This window comes from Nyctibius grandis, chromosome Z (genome assembly GCF_013368605.1).
Source record: "Nyctibius grandis isolate bNycGra1 chromosome Z, bNycGra1.pri, whole genome shotgun sequence".
NCBI lineage: Eukaryota > Metazoa > Chordata > Aves > Nyctibiiformes > Nyctibiidae > Nyctibius > Nyctibius grandis.
The window spans coordinates 43,354,504-43,375,871 of record NC_090695.1 but is presented as its reverse complement, the minus strand read 5'-3'; the positions used below and the strand labels follow the sequence as shown (position 1 = coordinate 43,375,871).

The 21,368-nt window shown below is 38.7% G+C and overlaps 1 protein-coding gene across 1 annotated transcript in view; it reads right to left on the bottom strand.

Moving 5' to 3' along the window:
* Window positions 1-1,349: 1,349 nt before the first annotated feature.
* The window catches only part of APBA1 (amyloid beta precursor protein binding family A member 1), a 101,126-nt gene continuing 81,107 nt past the window's right edge, over window positions 1,350-21,368 (bottom strand). Inside the window, exons 6-12 of the mRNA XM_068422350.1 lie at window positions 16,211-16,297; window positions 15,442-15,627; window positions 11,945-12,124; window positions 10,921-11,133; window positions 6,907-7,026; window positions 6,129-6,269; window positions 1,350-4,790 (exon numbers count right to left, since the gene is read on the bottom strand). Of these exons, the coding sequence (XP_068278451.1) occupies window positions 4,719-4,790; window positions 6,129-6,269; window positions 6,907-7,026; window positions 10,921-11,133; window positions 11,945-12,124; window positions 15,442-15,627; window positions 16,211-16,297 (999 nt within the window). The 3' untranslated portion in view covers window positions 1,350-4,718. The remainder of the gene's footprint in view (window positions 4,791-6,128; window positions 6,270-6,906; window positions 7,027-10,920; window positions 11,134-11,944; window positions 12,125-15,441; window positions 15,628-16,210; window positions 16,298-21,368) is intronic.

Below are 21,368 nucleotides of genomic sequence, written 5' to 3'. Positions count from 1 at the left end.
AGTATCAGCACCACCTCTCCAGCCTGCAAGGCACTACAGGGTGCTGGAATTGAGGTGGGGTCCGCTCATCCTCCCCGTGGGGATCCAGACCATTAAAACACTGGAGGTGACAGCAAGAAAAATGTTCCATCACGACAGCAAATCTGTGAGACTTATATCCGTACTGCTAAAGGAAAAGTCAGAGTTAGTCCATCCACTGGGATGTGACAAGTTTGTAATATAAAAATGGGAATGTAAAGCATTAACGAGAATGGTAATAAACAGGAGGATGGAGGGTGGTACACAGGGAAACAGAGAAAGCAAGCTCAGCCTGTCTGCTGCACCATTTACCAGAGACTTCACAATTTCTCCAATCTATCATTTAAGCAAATAAGGTGAAATACTTCACTCTCCCATGTTGGCAATATTTGTATTTCATGTTATGAATAGCCACCCAGTGGCTGAAGGCCTGCATTTAGTTTTCTTATGAATCAGCTGTGGTATATGGTTTCATTTCTGTAGTTTCAAAGTACTCATGATAACCTATGACACATAGAAAATCCTATGAAGCCTCACCTGAAAAAATGTTCCTTTGTTGGCTTTTGCGGATTGACTTTCAAATACTATCATGTTTTTCATAATCAATTTCTCACTATACAAATATTTTTTAACCTTAACACAGGCAGTTCCAGGATTTATTCTAAGGGCAGATATATTACAATTCTACTTTTTATTTATTCAAATGGTATTAGGTCTTTAAGAACAAACCACGCTGATGACCTTTGAAGAAAAACAGTGGTTTCAGAAAAGTGTGAAGAATTTTTAGCAAGACCTCATTTATGAAAAAAGCACATTTAAAGTTATTCAGACAATGAAATAATATTTCTGTGACACAAAAGGCATCTTGAAATAACATATTTTTGGAAGATTCAAACATGGTGACACTTCACATGGTAAAAACTGGGATGCAACCTCAAATAAGGAATCGGCTTCATTTAGGAGCACTGGTGTCATTCAGTACCTGAAAATAATGCTGTTTTAAAAACAAAGTTAACAGCATTGGTTCACATCTGCACAAACAGATACAGTATTACTCCAGACTAAGTGCCAAAAGAGACACCTTTCAAGCATTCACGCATTCATTATGGGCGAGCCAACCCCTAAACCAGTATGAGCAAACTCTCAGCCTTGTCTGAGGTATTTTTGTTCTGTATTTTATTGTTGCAAGTCTTACAGACAGTAGCGCTCTGTTAAATAAAAGAATGTAGCACAATAAATACATCACAACAAAATAGCTGTCCAGAAGCCCCCCATCCTGCCCCACCCAAAGCAAAAAGCCCACTCCTCTCCCCTCTGCCCTCGCCCCTAAATCAAACCATTGCAGCTTCGTTACAGAAGTTGGAGACCTGTGGCAAAAAACATCAGAGGAATTACATTCAGTAGATGTGCAGTATCAACATTCCAGGCTCACATATATTTATATATATATTTATATTTATATATAGAGATCATTAAATGTTTACAAAGAACAATATTGTTACAAATACAATACTATACTTTTCCCAACGCTTTACAATAATTTCTATTCACCCTCTTTACAGAACAACAGTACAACTTCATAGTCTAGGTACTGTGCTAAATATGTGCAAAAGCTCTCAACCACATTGCTGTCTTCAGAAACACATTTCATTTAGAAAACAAGGAAAGCAAACTAACCTGGAAATCCCCACTAAGTCTCAAATTCAAACGAGATTCAAAACAAATGTGTGAAACTTGCCAATAAAAAAAATACAAGGGATGTTTCATCCTTAATGTAAACACTGAAGAGTTAATTAGACTGTATGAAGCAGCAAGGATGAAAAAGAATTCAGGTCTGTCACTGAAGAAGGAATGTAAACCAGCAGCTTGTTCCTCTGAATCTGTTAAAAATTCACACATGTAATCTAACAAACTGCTGCAACAGTCTAGGGAACTGCCAAGTTTCCCTTTCGAGCTCCTTTTTCTTGAAACTCTTTCCCTTTACAAAGTAAAATGGGATTGTTTACAAGGCTGTTATCAGAAGTGTGCACACACTATGGACCTCCTAGTTCAGAAATCTTATGCACACACTGTAATGGGAAAAACTGAGATTTTTTTTGCTAGACTCTGATCCTGCAAGCATTCATTTGCTTAATGTTAAGCACCTGTTTACCACGAACTGTTCAAGCACTCAAGTGCCAGTAACTTCACAGAATCTTGGCTGCAAGATTTTCAAAGAAACAGTTGTTTCATCCTGAAATAAGTTTGCATGTTCAGGTCTTCATCATTTCCCAGTGAAGTGAGTTAAAGACCCCACCACACGAGTTGGACAGAACCACAGAAACAAGTGCAGCTGAGGGTGTAAACATAGCAGGAACCAGAAGCATGATAACTGTGTCTTCAAGAGTTCACTGAGTTTCCTCAGGCAACTTATGGAAAGGCTGCACTGTATATAATCTTCTAAATTGTACATGGTTATATATCATATTTACATATATCACTATATATATGTAAAGTTCTGGAAAAAAGTTCAAATTATCGTAAACCAGATGTCTACTGTTAAACAATATACTCACAATTCATTCACTATCTAGTTGCATCAGTCAGGTAGCAGAGGTAAGTACTAACCTGGAATACTAACACCGCTTTCTTGTGCAATCTGCTATTCTGGAGATTGGGATTAAATTATATAACAACAAGAACTGCAGTAAAATCAAGTCATCATACATTAATCTCAACACTAAAACACATTCACTTACTACAATAGTCTATGCACCACTTCATTATCTCCTTTAAATATTTACTTCCCACTGAAATACAAAGTTTATTCTTCACCTCTGATCAGCCCATGGGTATCCATGACTTCTAAAGCCAAAAACGGACCTCTGGCAAGAGTGCTCAACGGCTCTCAGCAGTGTTCGCACCAAGCGTGCATACGCACGTACACACACACACACACATCCCCGTCTACGAATCTCCGCGGTAACATTACTGGATCGCAAAAAAAACGCTTACATTGCACACCCCACCCTGCAACCACTGGGAAACAAGTGACTACGTCCAACAGCACACTTGCAAAGCAGAAGTGGTGTGTGGCTGTGTGCAGTCTGCTCTTATTTTCATTTCACTGAGCCTTTCTACCACATTAAAACACAACAGAAACTGTGTCTTTAAAAGCAAGCAACATATGAGCCTGGACTAAATGCATGGTTTAATTTCAGCACTAACATCAGTATATAGTCCCCGTAAAAAGTAACTACAGAGAATGGAGAATTTTCCTCTCACTAGGAAGAAAAGCCACTGTTTTGTTTTTTTTTTTTTTTAGCCTCTTAAAAAAAAAAAACAAACCAGCCACTTTTTCCCCCTTTTGTCTCTAGCATGCAAGTTAGAGGCCAATCAAATCCTAGATTACATACATCCCTACAATTTATCATCTTCATACAAGTGCATATAGTACACATATATCTCCTTTAAGTGCCATACATGTGGAAAAAAATCACAAGTTAAATTATGTAACAAAATAAATAAGTTTATTCTCACCTCATCCCCTTCCACTGTTATCTATATCATGAACTAAATAGAAAGTCAATAAAATTAGACAGGTCTTTGGACAAAAATATGTGTTAAAACTGGCTCAGAGAACAAAATTACTTAGAATAGTCTGCAGATCTCCTATATTCAAACTTCATAAATAGCAAGCACAATTTTAAAAATGTCTATATACACTGGCACACATGGCTGTGTGCACCAAATTTGGAATTAAGAGCCTAGAAAAAGTGTAGCTGTTTAGGAAAGCCCCTCACTATTAATCTTGTAGACATTTAAAGATCTTCCCCACTCCCTTTAACCTCTAAAATAGTCAAGGGACAATAAAAGTCATGTTTGCATTTAAAAATAAAGTAGAAGAAAACAAAGAAGAAAACCTGGGGACTGAGAGGGGTAGGCAGCTGTAAAAAGTGCCTCCCAAATTACTTAGTGTAAGTAATGCAAGTGTAACATGTTTCAGCAACTCACAGAGTACCTTTTGGGGTCCAACTACCATGAAGAACTGATGACAGAAGGGAATAAAAAGGTGTGTATTTGGACAGTGCATTTTACAACAGCACTTGCTGAGTCTTCATAAGGAGGTAATTCTTCCTGAGGGCAAAACTATCCTTTTGGTATTTTACTTTCCCTACAGACATAAACCTTTAATACCTAGCTCAGTGCCTGTGGGAAAATCGCGTAAGAAAAGCAAAGTCACATGGAGAACATCCAAGAGAACACTTTGCACCCTATAGTTTTATCTGTTTGGTAAAGACATCTTTCATTCAGCAACATTTAATTTACTCAGTTTGTCAAATTATAGCCACAAAAATAAGACTGATTATAGCAGGAAGCAGAGTCAAGCTTCTTTGTGAATCCTGCTGTGAACAATGCTGCTGTTATTTTCCTGTTTTCCTGTTTTGCAGAACTGCATGAAGTTTCACTTGTAAAAAGATGCAGCCAAAATAGTCCCACAGACATATTTCGCCCCTTCACAAAATATAGGAAAATGGTGAGGAGAAGAGGAAAAAGGGAGGGAGGAGAGAGAGACAGTGTGTTTGTGTCTGTGAAGGGAGGTGGGGAGAGAGAGAGAGAAAAAGCAATGTCTCTGCAGACACAGAAATGCAGCACTAGAGAGACAAGCACTAGTGACAGAAAATATCCCCCATGCATATTGCGACAGCGAGGTGTCGGCTTTAGATGTAAACTGGTTGCTCTTGTGCAGTCAACAGTCTGTACATGGCAGCCGGCATAGTCTTCATGTGAATCTAGAGGAAATAGGACAAGTTAATCAACATTCCTAAGATGCATACTACAACAGAGCACCTGGGAAGGAACTAGCTATGGCCGTACAGGACAGAAGGGGAAAGGTAAAACCTGAGAGTTTTCAAACTCTTTATTGCAGGTGGTGATTTTAGGAAACAGTATGTTTAGTATCAATGAGCCATCTAAAGTTCTGGACAATTCATATTTTCAGATCAGGGTTCTTCTAAAATGTAGGAGAACTATGGGTAAATAATAAACGAAATGGTGTGCTGCCTTGCTCTCACTTCCACTTTTTAGGTTTGAATAGCAACATGCTAATAGAGGTAGAATCACAGAATTATGGAACAGTTTGAGTGGGAAGGGACCTTTAAAGATCATCTAGTCCAAACCCCCTGGCTGTGGGCAGGGACATCTTTCACTACATCAGGTTTCTCAGAGCCCCATCCAACCTGGGATGGTTGAAAACTTCACAACTTCTCTGGGCAACCTGTTCCAGTGCCTCACCACCCTCACACTAAAGAATTTCTTCCTTCTATCTAGCTTAAATCTACCCTCTTTCAGTTTAAAACCATTGCCCCTTGTCCTGTCACTACAGTTTCTCTCCATCTTTCTTATAAGCCTCTTTTAAGTACTGAAAGGCTGCAATAAGGTGTCACTGGAGCCTTCTCTTCTCCAGGCTGAACAACCCTAACTCTGTCTTTCCTCAAAGGAGAGGTGTTCCAGCCCTTTGACTATTTTGTGGCCCTCCTCTGAACCTGCTCCAACAGGTCCCTGTCTTTCTTGTGTTGGGGACTTCAGAACTGGGTGCAGTACTCCAGGTGAGGTCTCACAGAGTGGAGTAGAGGGGGAGAATCACCTCCCTCGATCTGCTGCCACACTTCTTTTGATGTAGCCCAGGATATGGTTGGGTTTCTGCTCTGCAAGCACACATTGCTGGCTCATGTCCAATTTTTCATCCACCGATACACCCAAGTCCTTCTCTGCAGGGCTGCTCTCAATGCATTCATCCCCCAGTTTGTAATGATGTTGGGGATTGCCCAGACCCAGGTGCAGGACCTTGCATTTGGTCTTGCTGAACTTCATGAGGGTCACATGGGCCCTCTTTTTTCAAGCCTGTCAAGGTGCCTCTAATGGCATCCCTTTCCTCGAGCTTATCAACTGCACCACTCAGCTTGGTGTCATCTGGAAACACTGTCTATGTCATTGATCAAGATATTAAAAATTATTGGTCCCAGTATGGTCCCTTGAGGGACATCACTTGTTACTGGTTTCCACTGGTCGTTACTGGTAATGGCAATGAACTATGTTATATTGCCTAGACACATTGCCTGCTCTCTTACCTCACCAATAGCATTTGAGAGAATGTGAACAATTTTCTCATGGGGTGTTGCTACAACACTCTGTCCATTGATTTCAATGATCCGATGGCCGACACGCACACCTCCTCGCTCTGCTATGCCTCCTCTCATAAGGCTACAGATCTGGAAGGGAAAGGAGAAATTTATTGAGGTCTGGATAAGGAAGAGAGGCTTTAGATTACCCGTTTTTGCCTGTAAAGTGTAAATCAGCATTTAAACACAGAGGCTTGCAACAAATTCTAAAATATAATCGATCACTGATTCAAAGTAAAATTTGTTAGTGACAAATAACTACTGGATATTCTCTTCCAAGAGCAGAACAAATGTCAGAAAAGGCTGTTTGCGCTGTTCATCACATGTGCTGTGGTTTAGAAATTTACAAGTGTATGAAGGACCACAGTTTAACAATGTTCAGGATGTAGATGCCTTACAACAGAAGAGGATTTTTCTGAGATCATGCAATGGCTTGGTTGGAGACACGAATTATGCAGATTGAAAACAGCCTCTGCTACACATTTTTGTTTATCCAGCTTTTCTGTTCCTCTGGCTGACTCTAAAGTTGTGAAGCAAGTAGAGCTAAAGAAATAAAATGACTCTGATTACTCAGCTTTTATATCTTAAACTTAACACATGTGCAAAGTCCTGCTTCCTGTAGGGGAGAAAATGGCAGCTTCCCTCTTCCCACACTGAAACTTAGCCACAATCTATAAGAAGTTTCATGTATATTAAAGCTTAACCAGAGACTGTGGAAACTACTTACAATCCCATTCTGCACACTGAAGCCCAACTGATATCTGAGGTCCGGTCTCCTGATCAAGACTGTGGTTACTGGAGGACACCTAACTATGTTCAGTTTAACCCGGGCCTGGTTTTTCAAACCCTGTCAAAAGAAATCACCATGAAAAATACTGGCAAAGACAGAGTGAAACATTTGATATAAGCACTGTGGGGGAAAAAAAAGTGTTAAGATCTTGATATGGGAACAGCCCTGAATAAACAGCTCTTTGTATGCACTGTAACAGAATCTGATCACTGAATGCCAGACACAAGCATCAGAATATTCAGTGAAACGAGTGATAATATATCAAATTTTTCTTGCCAAGAAGCTGACACAGTTGTTTTAAGAAAACTAGCTTCCTGTTGGTAATTTCTTATTTGATAACCCAAATCATGTATAAAAAGAATATTAAACATGTCTATGCAGCTCACAAAAAAAGCCAATGACTGTGGATGGGAAATAAAATTTTAAATAAGTAGCTAAGATAGCTACAAATAAGTGGCTTCCCTAATAGGATTTATTCAATTCTGTCAAGCAAATGGCACTTCCTGCTCATACCATGCTTGTATAAGCAGTGCTCCTAATTTCCATTCCTCCTCCTCCCTTCTAAATGAGTTATATCACATTCATAATGAACATCTTGCTACCAGAAGAAAACTGAAGGAGGAAAATTTATTCTTACTCTCAGGGTGGTAAAGCACTGGAACAGATTACCCAGAGAGGTTGTGGAGTATCCAGCCTTGGAGATATTTAAACCCTAGTGGGCACAGCCCTAAGCAACCTCCTCTACTTTGAACCAAAGTGTTGGTCTAGACCAGCTTCAGCAGTGACCGCCAGTCTCAGAGACTCTGTGATTGCATGGCTCCATGAAAACTCAAATGTAGAAATGCAGGTAACTGCAATCTGACCCCTTGTACAACTTCAAGTATTCAGAGCTCTTGCAGATCATTAAGATAATGCTTCATTCACACAAAGGATTAGCCATAAATAAATACATAAATAAAATCCACATCAAGAAGTAAATGCTTTATAAAGAATACAGCAACTTCCGCCTTACTCAATACAACACCTAACAAATTCTAGTACCTACTTCTGAATTCCTTTTATACGTACAATTGAAATCTGGGTTCCACTGCAACTAACAGGTATCTGACACTGACTTCAAAAGATCAGTTTTGAAAAATAATTCCTACTATAGCTAAGGTAACACACTGAAGTCTCTACATCCAGTTGCTGCTGCTAATTTTGTTGAGCTAAACTCCAGATCCAGCAGGGACTTGAATAACTACACTGGCATCCTGCGAGAGTGAACTGCCTTAGAGTCTGTTTTCTTGTCAGTGCCTTAAACTTGATGCAGTCATCACATGGGAAACAGCTGCCCTCACTTTCACACAGTGCTGAGCTCAGCTTGGCTCATTGTTGAAATTGGCTCCAAGAGAATGGGCATGCGAACACAAAACAACAAAGCACATGGCTGTGGAAACTGCCTCTGCTCAACCCTCAGCAGAAAGAAGGTCAGAACGCCATCTCTTCCATGACTATGGAGTCCTCCGCTCTGGGGAGGAGTTAGTAGCACACCACACATGCTCAAGAGCCATTTGTCTTCTATAGGCAGGTCTTCACAACAACAATCAACCTGTACTAAGCTGTGGGTATGATATTTGCTCAAAAGTCTCACGGGCTTCTGCCTCAGCCTTCTAAATCCAGGAGGGTAGGAGTCATGTAGAGTACTGGAGATGCCCATTTCTATGAGGAACTTAGGTGTCTAACTTCAGTCATCTGAGTTCACTCAGGTTACATGCCCTCAACAGAGTTGGTATTATCATTGCACTCATACTTCCCTGACGAATGTGCAAGTCATTTATATATATTCCTTGAAAAAAAAGTAATGTGGTCCCCAACAAATAATTTTCTAATTTTACAGAAAGTGCATATATTTCAAAAGTGGCTCATTTCCAGTATTATGCAGACTGGTAATATATGCTGATCAGAAACAAAACAATTGCATCATTTGACCAACTTATTTGCTTATCTAGTCCCTGAGTCTGCTTCTGATAGAAGCCAGCAGCAGATGCTTCTGAAAAAGATACAAATAGCATAATACAATTAGGGAATAACCACCCCATATGGAAAGCTTTTTCCAAGCTCTGTCATTTTGCAATTGGTTTATGGTCGATTAGCAGCAGAGATTACATCCATAATACCGAAATTATCTTATTTGAAGTTCTTGCAGGATATTTTTCTTAGCTACATAATAGTCTTGTCTATTCACAGGAGTCCTTACAGCATGCTAAAGAAATCTGAAATTCTGAGATATTTCTGCCACATTTAAATATGTGCTTAGATCATTCAGTGGTATAGATGCTACCAGAAGCTCTATATGAACAGCTCCAGATACATGGTTATGAAGACCTGCAAACATACAGACTATCTTCTGGTTGGACTCGATGATCCCAGAGGTCTCTTCCAACCTGACTGATTCTGTGATTCTGTGATTCTCTTTAGAACGACAAAATAAATGGCTAGCAGTTCCTATGGCAACAGCAGTAAGTATCAGTGAGGAAAAGAAAGGTCTTCAGAAGCTGGAAACAGCAAAGCTGGTTGTTTCTGTTTTGAGAAAGTACAGATGAGCACAACAAAACTCCACCTGAAAAGGCTCTGAATCAGAGAAGTGTAACTCATCACAGTTTTAGAAATAAAACTGATGTGGGATAGGAAACAAGTACGGCTAACATGAAAAGCCTACATATGCAGCTAGTTATGTTCCACTGAAGCTGGCACAAAGATATTTAATACAATTTTTCTCTTCCTTCCTTCAACAAATGTAAGACTGTTTTTGCTGTGTTTCTAATATGCTACATTTCCAGGCTATCATTGCTATTTACTGAACCTAAAATGGCTGATTCAGTGACTTATGCATCTATTACTCATCAGAACTCAGAATTAACATTTTTGGAAACTAGAATGGGAAGTCTTTATAGCAAACATCTTAGTTCAAGTATTAAGAAACTAATCCATGGACAAAAAATAAAAATGTACTTTATAGATTTTGTTTACTTGTAAATTTAATTTGCAAATGCAACATTTACTTTGCGATTTAAAAAAGTACAAAATGCAAAAAAAAAATTACATAATACAACTTCTTACCAGAAAGTTGCCTAAATAAGTAAGTTTAACAGGCATATTCCTAGAAAGCACAGAAGGATTTCTGTAGAGTACACCACCAGCACTACATTACGCGTCTACATGTTATGATCTGCAGGGGCTCTATGGGGCTATTTTAATAAATAACAAAGTCCATACAGCTTCATCTCACTCATTGCCTAGTGATGCATCTTTCCAGATCTTGAAACTCTTATGTTTAAATATCTATTCCGTTGTATGCTACAGCTACCCCAGACACTGGGTTCCAGTTGACCTGTATGCTTTTTGCAGTCAACATATTTTTCTGACAACTAGAGGAAGGCTCTTCTAATTAAAATATCCCTTTTAGCCAAGTGAAGAGAAGCATCACACTTTCAAATAACTCGGGCAAAGTTTCTACAGACGATAAGTATGTCTTTAATTCAAACTTTAAAAGTTTTAAAAATAGTTCTAAACTACAACATCAACAAAAGGATCTATTTCAGCCAGATACTAGGAGGCATTTAAACAGCCAGTATGGCCTAGGACAATGTTAGGCACCGGTGCCTCCATTTGTCACATAAAATTTTAAGTGTCTTCAGATATACATCTAATCATATCTTCCTTCTGAACAAAATACTCTCTTGTGGAGTGAAGTTCTACAGAATCCTTGTCTATACAAGTAAATGGCACAGCTCATTTTCTGGAAGTAAGAAAATTGGTGTAGTGTAATTTCCACTGTAGTTTAAAGACCATGAAATGGAAAGTACTGTACAAATGTTTGGTAAGAAATTACTTAAGAGTTCTATACTTTCTGCTCTCCTGCTACGTAACCCTTTTAAAACATGTAACTTCCAGAAACAGTCTCCATACCTTTATAATGCTCTGACATGTTGAGAGGGGTAAACCAACCAAACTGGTCCCATTGATTGACATGATCTGGTCCCCTATGTTCAGCTTCCCAGACTTCTCAGCTGGTCCTCCATGCATCATGTTGGCTATGATAACTGTAGGCAAAATTGATCCCCAGCCAGACTCCACAATCACTACACCTAGGATTTCTCCCTTTTGCTTTTCAATGTAAACCTGTATCATAAGAAAAAGTGTTTCAAAAAAAAGCTTCTTCACACCTATGGAACTGACTTAACACCCCCTCCCAAACATTCATATGACCAACCAACACATACCTCTCCTTATTTGCAACCTGGATTTCTAATTCAAAGGCAAACCAAAATAGGGTACACATTTTACTACTTTTAATTTGTATTCACACATGAAATAATCAACACTACATAATATAGATTTTACTTAATGCGAAACACACAACTTATTTCTGCATATGAGCAGAGAAACTGGAGTGGAAGAAACCCTGGTGCCATGGGCTTCAGTGGACAAAGCTAAACAGGAAGAGATGGCAAAAGTTTATGGCTGTGGATTGGAAAATCACTACTTGTGTGTTGCAGTGGTGCACTGGCTCATCTTTATTGACCAAGCTGCAAATTCTTTCAGCAAATACAATTCTTTAAAATCTGGAATGAGCCACTTTCACAAACATCCGTTGTCTCTATAAATTTTATAGCATTTACTGTAATCTGTTAAATTGTATTACTCTGTTAATCTGTTTTAAATTAATTTCATTAACATACAATGTCAAACATGTCTGAAAATTTTTTGGTAAAAAGAACACCAGTGGTAAATCATTTAGTTGCTCATAAATTTTGGGTTCATTGTTTGCCTTTGAAACAGAACTGATGACAGGGTGTCCTACTTGGGCAGATATTCTAAGCTCACTGAGGTCGCTTATAGGAAATATTAATGGTTTTCTGATTTCTACCAGCATGGGCCTGCAACTGGTACAGAGCAGCTTAATGCCATTATGGAAAAAAATGAGACATACATCTTTGCAGTTTTCGGATTTGGAGAAGTGAATCAGGTCATCATTGTACATGTCCTGGGTATTGAGCAAGTCACTATATTCCTTCTGGCTAAGGTCTTCTGGGTTGATTCCATTCGCCCTCAGAAACTCCTGGTAGGCCACACTAAATGCTTGACCTATCGACTGTGCAATCAGCTGTGCCTGTAGTGTTCCCAGAGAAGAGAGAAAAAAAAAAAAGTGAAACATTGTGATGGTCTTGTCCACTGACACTTCCTGTTACAGCCACACTGTAAAATGGACCATCAAGTCAAGCCGACGAACCTACAAGTTAAGTTACTGCAATCGAGTTTAAAAAATATTTGTGCATTAGAAATTAATTTAAAAGACCCACAAAATGTCAACACATTCACCTGTGCCATGAATACAGCTTGGTAAGCAATTATAAATGAGAAAGAGAAATAAAGCCATCCTTTCACAAGAATGAACTGCTAATACAAATGTAAAGGTATACCCACTGCAGTGACTGTAGCTCACACCTACAATTCTTCCCACACGTGCAGCTCCCAGATGGCTCTCCCTTCTAGCAGAGGCAATGCCGTTCTCTGACGAGCCAGCAGTGAAAATGAAAATGTCTACCAGAAAACACACAGCCACATTTAAGAGGGTATTTCCTTCCTTCCTTATCTTCCTTTAAAACTATCACGTCCGTATTGGCTGCTCCTACCTCAATCTCAGATGAAAGAGGAAAAGAGCAGTCACACACATCTCCTTCTCCACCCTGCTACCTCCTTCAATCTCTCTCCCCTACATTTCTTGTTTTCCTCCCTCCAACTCCCACGACTCTGCCAGTTCCCTGCCCCTTTCCTTCTCAGCCTGTCCTCTGTGTGCACCCTCTTGCACCTGCAGCTTCCTGTAGCCTTCTTTACAACTAAAGCCACCAAATGCACCACTCACTACACTGCACTGCTCCCACCATGAGCTGTTCTACATCTGCAGCAGTGGGAGAGAAATTGGGCAAGAGACAGACACGGGGAAAGCTCTGTGTCATGCAAGGTGGGGGATGCAGCTGAAAACAGCAGACTAGAGGGATGCCTCCCTTTGAGGTGGTGACCATGGTTAGTATGAGACAGGTAATGGACAGGGGAGGAAAGCAGCACAGCATGGTGTAAAGTACTGCTGTGCGTGACTGCAGCGATACATGCGGTAAGTACTGTGTAGTGCACAGGAGTTTGTCACAATGTGTACTGAAACAGTCCCTTGGAGCACACTGCTGGCTGTGGCAAAGAGAGGCAGAGGAAAGCTCTACAGCTGACAAGGTAGGCCTGGGGGAGTGCTGGTGATGAACGAATACTGCTGAGGTGTACTTTTATACAGCCTACCAGTTCTATTTAAAGTCCAGTTTGGACCCTGATAAAGGTTCCCAACCCTGAAATAAAAAGTTGATTGTACCTTAAAGCAACTCGAACTAGCACTAAACCTGTTGATGAGAATAGTGTGATTGCTGGTGCTGAAAAGGCCAATATCTAGACTGGCAGTATTTTAACAATGCTCAGATCCACCTAGTTTCGACAGCAAGAACAAGACAGCAAGAAAATGGGAAATCCACACCTCCATAGCTCAGTAACCTGGGTGAGGAGATAAATGCGGACTTTACATTCACACACATGTATCTTCTCTCCAAGAAGAGATCAACTCCCATTTAGACCCCCAGCATTTGGACCCATCACTAGCGTTCTGCTCATTTGAAGATCCAGGTCTAAACACAGTGGAAAATCTGGTGCTGTCCTCCTTAGATAAGGACTCTTCCAAGCAGAGACACATTCTGGTCTACAGAACGTGAGGGCTTACAGCTTCTGTGTCAGTTACTGGGTAAATTCTTCTAAATACTCAGCTGTCCCAGAAAAAGAAAGGGTGACAATGATACATTCATGAGTTTTATAATATAAACAGTCTGTAGTACTCCACTGGATGTACAAAATCTTTGAAGCTTCCATCTCCTTGCTGATAACAGGTACTACAGTGTTTCCATTCTAACTCTTTCTTAGTCATTTGGGTATTTGAGTTAAATTTTGCAAACTATTTGAGAACTATACCATGACTAAGGAGAGCTGATATAATCTCCTGCAATTCCTCAGCATATTTTCACATCACTGAGCAATGCTTTTATTAGATCTACAGGCATGTACTTTACAGGCAAATATCTAGTGGCACAGGGAGGACCACATCTGACACAAACATGGGCTGATCCAAACAAACTACAGGAAGTAATATGCATGATCCCCAAAAGGAAGCATAGATTCCAGCTAGCCAAAGTACTGATAGCAGCCTGGGAAACAGACCCAGGCAGTCTGGATCATAGTCAGACCACCACATGCTGAAGAAAAATAAGACCCAGCCTCTGGCATCTGACAGTTTGATTTTTGCTTTTTCAACTGGCCAGTAAGAGTGCTAACAGTGTCCAAACTTGTGACTACAAATACAGGAACAGCAGCCCCACAGCAGGCAGCATAACAAACGATATTAAACCAAATAACATTGGCTACTCTTTTTATTTTCACACCAGTTTCTTGAAAGGCTTTGCAAAACTGGCTTACATGGTGTTTTTGGGAAAAAAATCCACATTTTTTTATGCTCTCTTTTATGCTGTCAAAATTTTGGTAGAGGATTACTTCTATCAGTACTTTTGTCCTTATATTTTAACCTCAGTAGTGGCTTGCACATGTACATTCATCTACAACCAGATAATTTATCCACACATGGGTTTCAAACAGATCAATCATTACATAAATCAGCTGCTTATTCAAAACCTTCCCATCTCAAAGTCCTTGCTGATACACTGTAGAGTGGAAGACATATGAGGATTTTACAAGAAATTGGTATTTTTGCCTTACTTCTCTTAACTAATACCCTGCTATTTGGAGGGCTTAGAACTGAGATTTTTTTTATTTTCTGAAATTATTAGTGCTAACTTGATTATGATCCTGACAACCACATACCTAGACACTTCAATCTGATATGTTTCATTTTACCTTTCAGTTACTGAGCTTTAAAAAGGACATAAAGTCAGCAAGTTATGCACGCTGATTGTGAAGACAGGATATCAAGTCCTATATAAGGTCCTATATTAAAAAAAATCACCTTTCTAGTACGTATCAATGATTCTTGATGCAAGATTTGGGATTAGAATTTCCCTAGGAAAATAAGCATCTCTGATAGACTTTCACTCTCACATGCAGAATCTGAGCTGGTGTTTGTAAGCTGTGGCAACTGGACCCTCCTCTCATTATTACTGGAAGGCACTGAAAGAGCTTAAAAATGGGAAGCATTTCTATAAACACCAGTTTTGTGAGTAAAAGGTCAGGTCCAAACATGCACACAGAAGGCAAGTTTCTCTGCTTAGATCAAATAGTTGGTTGCAGTTAATGAACAAGCAGGACCACTTGCAATGGACTTCAAGCCTACCAAAATGTGGTTACATTTCCACCCCTAGAAAATTACAAGACAGAGAAATTCCTTACATCCTCAGACTCAAAGACATGGCAAATCATTTTGTACTGCCTCTTTCCGTCTTGGGAAGGGTGAGATGCTTCCACATTATCCTGGGAGTTAGACCGTGGCATTCGCCTGCGAGCCATCAAAACAACTATATTTCCTATATCTGCAATGTAAGAAATGGTCCGCAGGGGATGATCCATCATGGTTTCCTGAGGAATACAAAAAACAACATGAGAAGCTGTTTCAACGAAGTTCTTACTGCACACCTAGCATTATGAAAACAAACAAACGGCAATATAAGACCTTTGTTAAGTGAGGTCTGTAATACCTGTCATGCATGAAGGGAGATGCCAATAGAAAACAAGCTGCGCTTTCCAAACGTAAAGCAAAGAGCAAGTTTTACAAATTAAAGTTGTGTTTTCTGTGAAAAAGCACATAAAGACCTCAATATCAGAACTTGAGCATGCTGGGTATGTATGTGCAAAGGACTATAAAGTTATCACAACCAAACATTTTGGGCTACTCTGGGCACAATCAGTACTTGATACATCACGGCTCGTAAGAAATGAACTGACTAATTAGCTTACCCGCAAATTCTAATAATTACTACAGTTAGACACACCAGAGTAACCGCATGTCTGACACGGTTCTTGAGCATGGATTTCTTACTAGGAAATCCTAGAGGGAAATACAAGAGCCAACACTTCTTGAAGAACAAATTTTGGCAGGCAGATGAAAATCTATTTCAGCAGCCTACTACCACAATACTGACAAAGGCGTCTTTCTCTATACCTGTGTATCTGCATTCAGTACTTTTATTCTCTGTGTAGAAATGAAGAGGTCCACTTCAGTCATGGGTTGAGATTCACCTTCTGGAGCCTGCAAATAAATGGATTAGAGTCAAATGAACACATTAGGTACCATACTTACTAATGATGTTAGCTCACGAACAGGGACGCAGTAAGACACAGTCACCAGAACAGCAATGCAGGATAGAGTATTAGACTGCAGAAGCTAAAGATAAACACAAAGATATGGAAACTATATACATATATGTGAAAGTGAATTGGATATTATTTGAAAAATTGTTAACCTCATAAAAGCTTCCCTGATATTTTTCCTGATTCAGTAAAATCATACCTGACTGAAACATGAACTATATAAAGATTTCATGAAAATCAAAATGATTCTCCCATTTTCTCCGCACTAAGAATCCAAATTTAAAGAAAGTTTTTCACACAAGGCATAGAAAGGCCTAACAGCATCTCTTGCCTGAGGAATTTCTATGTGGGCTAACAGTGACTGCCAAGACCAATGGAAAACCTATACCACAGCTGGGTACAGTTCAAGCAATCCATAATGCAGTTCTGGTAAGAAGTCCTTCACAGTCAGACAACATACTATTCAAGCACTAACCCACTTTAGAAGTCATATTTTGTTAACAGAAACCAAATGCTTGAATTTTTTTTAAAAAATTAATTTGTTAAAAGATACTTAAAAACTCCATAAACAAAACTTATTACTAAGATGAGTCAATCTCAGCATATTACTGTGTGTATATACATAAACTTTTTTCTTTTTTGCATCCAGCAACTTGACACATCTGTGAATCAAACAAAGCACTCTCGTATAGAAAGATAAAATATTTTAAAAAAAAAGACTTAACTTTAATCTATCATTTTACAGAGTTAAAACCATGTCAGTCCTGTTTCTTTAGTATGCATTTTTGGGTACTGCCTGTAACCATTTGATAAATCCAGTCTTTACTCTATTTCTAACATGAAATGGCTAATGATAAGCAACAAAAAATGGCCAATTGGGCAACTGATTTCTGAGAAATGTCAACTTGTATGGTTGCTCGGAAATAAATCTAAAAAAAACTTGCTGGATGCAGAAAATAAAAACACAAAATAAAAAGAAAGGCAAAAAACCCTCCCAAAAACCAAAAGAAGAGGCATAACATCAAGCTGATGGAGTTTGTACTGCACCTTCTTCCTGCTTTTGGCTAATTTCTGGGCCATCTGCTTAGCATGGAACAAACAGAGACAGGAGAATAGTTAGAGAAGAACTTACAGAGACTCCAAGTCAAGCAGGAATCTGCATGCTAACGCCAGGGCTCACAGACTGCTAGCTGTTCTAAATGAGACCCTGCTTAGATTAATTTCCTCCTTTTCTTTTTGGCTTAAAAAATTAAAAATTTCATGTTTAGCACAATTACTTTAAAAAATGAAAAGAATCTGCACCAAAGAGTCAGGAAGAACACAAAAGGATTTTTTTTTTCCATTTAAAATGTCACTTGCTACAAGGGGTTTTTTTTGGGTTTGTTTCTTGGGTTTTTTTTTAAGGGGAAAAAAGCAGAGCTTGACATCATTTACACAGCAGTGTCAACCATGACGTTACTTGTTATGAAGTAATACCAGGGTAAAAGGTGACAAGAGAATCTTAACCATTATTATTCCAGCTTTTTCAGATCTAAAGAATTTAGGTTCAAGTTTCCTAATGCTCTCATACTTAAACAGTCTTAAAAAAATAACCTCCATAAAACTATGCTACATTTTCGTGGAAAACTAAAATGACAGAATGTAACTTTCACCTCCATTTTCTCCTTCTGTGCAAATATATCCATATCAACGTTAGCACTGCATATCTGGACAACAGGTTTTCCTGTGACACCTGCACAAAGATATGGCCATACTACCACATTTTTTCAAGAAGGCAGTGGAGCATGTACTTCAGTTCCACAAACACCTCAAAACAGGTCTCTTGACACTAAGTAGTTTATTTGGTTTGCATCCAGAGATATAACAACCCATTGCAACAAACTGACTCCCTATGTGCCACCACTGTGGCAACAATAACACCACAAATAAGCATCATTCTTACAGTCTTGCAATCATTAACTCAAACCAAGGTGAACTGAACTTATGGACCTGCTTACTGAAGAAATGCAATACTCACCAGGCTGGCAGATATCCTTTTACTTCCAACAGTAACAGCCTTGTATCTAATTAAATTAACAGGTGTTCTTGTGGTGGGAAGGAGGCTTACTACTATAGGCTTCATAGAGATTTATGGCTAACTATTTTTATGAAGAACAAACAGGAGGCCTGAATCACAAGACAAATCAAATGTTTTATACTGATGCTCACAACTTGTATCTGTCAGGTTTCATCTAAATAAATCTCAAAGCAGCTACTGAAACTTTAGAGATTCCTGCTTATTTACAAATATAAACATTCTCACACCAGCTTTCGGTCACCTTTTTCAAACTACAAAATAATTGATAGCCTGGTGATTGCAAACTATTGCAAAAGCAATTAGAACTGCCTCATGCTGCAGGCTCTTCATTACATTAATATTAATTTACATTGGTACTCAGAATTAATATACTCTTCTTGAATAATGACTTCCTGCCATACACTGGGCAAGGGGGAGACACTCATGAGATAAAGTATTTAAATTGCTCTCCAAAATCAAGCTCCCCTTCAGACAATTTCCCCATGTCCCCAAAATTTACAGAGTGATGGACCTCACAAGAGAAGAAGAGCACAGGCCAAAAAGAAGAAAGAGGGGCAAAAAAATCCTTGAGCTAGAGGTTTACAACGCAGAATCAAAGATTAATCGAAATACACTATCATTTAATTTATTGAAAATTCTGCTCTTGCAATGGAAGGATTTGGTCTTAGTGGTATTTTATTTTTTTGAGGAACTACTTTCAAATATTTCATAAAACTAAGGTAATGATATGGAACAACCGATTTTAATAAGTGATTTAACACTGCACAGAAATGTCGTAAAAGAAGTTAAGGTCCATGGAAAAAAACAAAATTAGGATAATTCTATGCAAGATACTCACCAGACAAATCCTCTTTATTACCATATTATTTTGCTAATTTAGATCAAAAGATTCTTTCTACATTCTTAGAAAAAACCAGAAACTACTTAATCTAAATAAAATATTTTTTAAAAAATATACAGAGTCCAGGCTTTTCATTTAAGGCAAATTAAATGTAACTATGTATCTAGTAGCAATTTCCAAAATCATAAATTGTTAAAAACCAGCAAGCTTCCACTTTTGCTACAGGGATGTCTTCAATATACTCAGCCCATTTAATCTCTACAAAAAATGTACAGCAACTCAGTGAACACCCAGATGACACTGAGTAAACAAAATGTGCAGAATATTAAACTGCTTCCACATACGGGTTCTATCTTAAATTACATTCAGTAATTAAAACAGTTGTTATCTAAAAATGTTCAAACCTGCCACACAGCTCAAATCTGCTGATGAAAAATAAAAAGGAAAGTTAATTGTTAGTTCATGTGTGAAATGTAACAGCACAGAGCAGCTATGAATTGTAACCATGAATATCAACTTTTTTACTGTTACAAGTACTACAGATCCACTTCGAGTAAAATGTGAAAAGATATTCTATGCTAGCATAGATAGCATAGAAGATAGCATCTTCTATGCTATCTAAAGAAATGAGACTATAGTCTGAAAATGATGAAATACCTTTTCTATCACTAAAAGTACCTCCTAGTGGAAGTACAAAATAACTACATTTGATGAATGCCTTCAAAGCAGTGTATCTGTTTTAACTTAGTTGGACTTCACAGAGATGAACAACCAAGCAAGAAAAGCTTCAACTCTTGTACTTTTAACTGAAGAGATACTTGTTTAAAGAAGCAGCATGGAGAATTTTTTTCAAAATCCGTTCATATTCTAAATGAATGAATATGTGGTCTGAAGGCTCTGCTAAAATGAAGCATTACAGGGATTATTAAATTCAAAAGGAACACACTTGTATGGAAGGTATGTGTACACAGTGGGCCTTAAAGTTCTCCCTCCCTTTTTAATGCTCTTAACTTCAATTCTGCAAATTTTTAAAAGCTCACTCTTAATTCATAACCTTTGTGGTTTTTTAACTACAGAGAAATGTTTCAAGTGCAGCACCTAATACACACTGGAAACAAACACAAGTAGGGCACAAGTCCTTGTGCGAACAGTATTTTACACATTTGGGCTAAAGGCTGTCTTATGAAGTGATTAATCTGGCAGCAGGAACTCCATCTGTCATAACAAATTTCTCACTAAAAAAGTTTAGCTTTAATGGCAATCAGCAACAAAACCAGCCAAAACCAATCCTAATAAACTAATGATCCTAAGGTGCACGGAGGTACATTTACACTGCCTGAGCTTCACTTAGAAGCAGAAAAGCAGTAACTGTCAAAGAAGTGTACGATGGTATTGTGTGCCATTCAGTAAGGCAACAATTTTCCGAAATACACTTACAGCTTCAGAAAATTATATGCACAAGCTAGGGTTTTATCAAGTCAACAATGCAACTACTCGGGTCTCCACCCTGAGATAAATTTACTACAACCAAGAATATGCATGCTTGCTAATTTATATGGATGTATAAATTATAGGTTTTATGAGTGAAATGAGCTAAACAGACTACTTCTGTTTTGAGGCATAGCAGTGCTGAGGCATAACAGAATGCTCAGAAAGAACTTTATTTTGTTAATGAATTTCTAGGAAATACATTTAGTATCAGATTTTACACTCTTATACCTCATAGACCTGCTTTGAATTAATTCTCTTCCAGTTTTCTCTAACATATCCCTTCAATCTTTGTCTATTGTGTACTCCCACGCAAGCTTTACCTCCTAGGTGCAAACTTCCTGCCCAGCGTCAGGCTCAAGTTCAACTCCTGATACCAGTTTTCTCTAACAGCTGATGCTAATCTTTCCTTTCAACCTCCAGTGATGCATCCCTCCTAGATCCAGCCTCACTGAAGCCCTTATTTCTCTCCCTTCTCTATCTGACCTTTAGTTTCCTCTGTATTCAAATCAGACAACCTTTCTACCATGTGTCCAAGCGTCAGGAAAGAACCCACGGGGACTACTAAACAGACAGGCACACCCTTACTTGCACCCAGAGCAG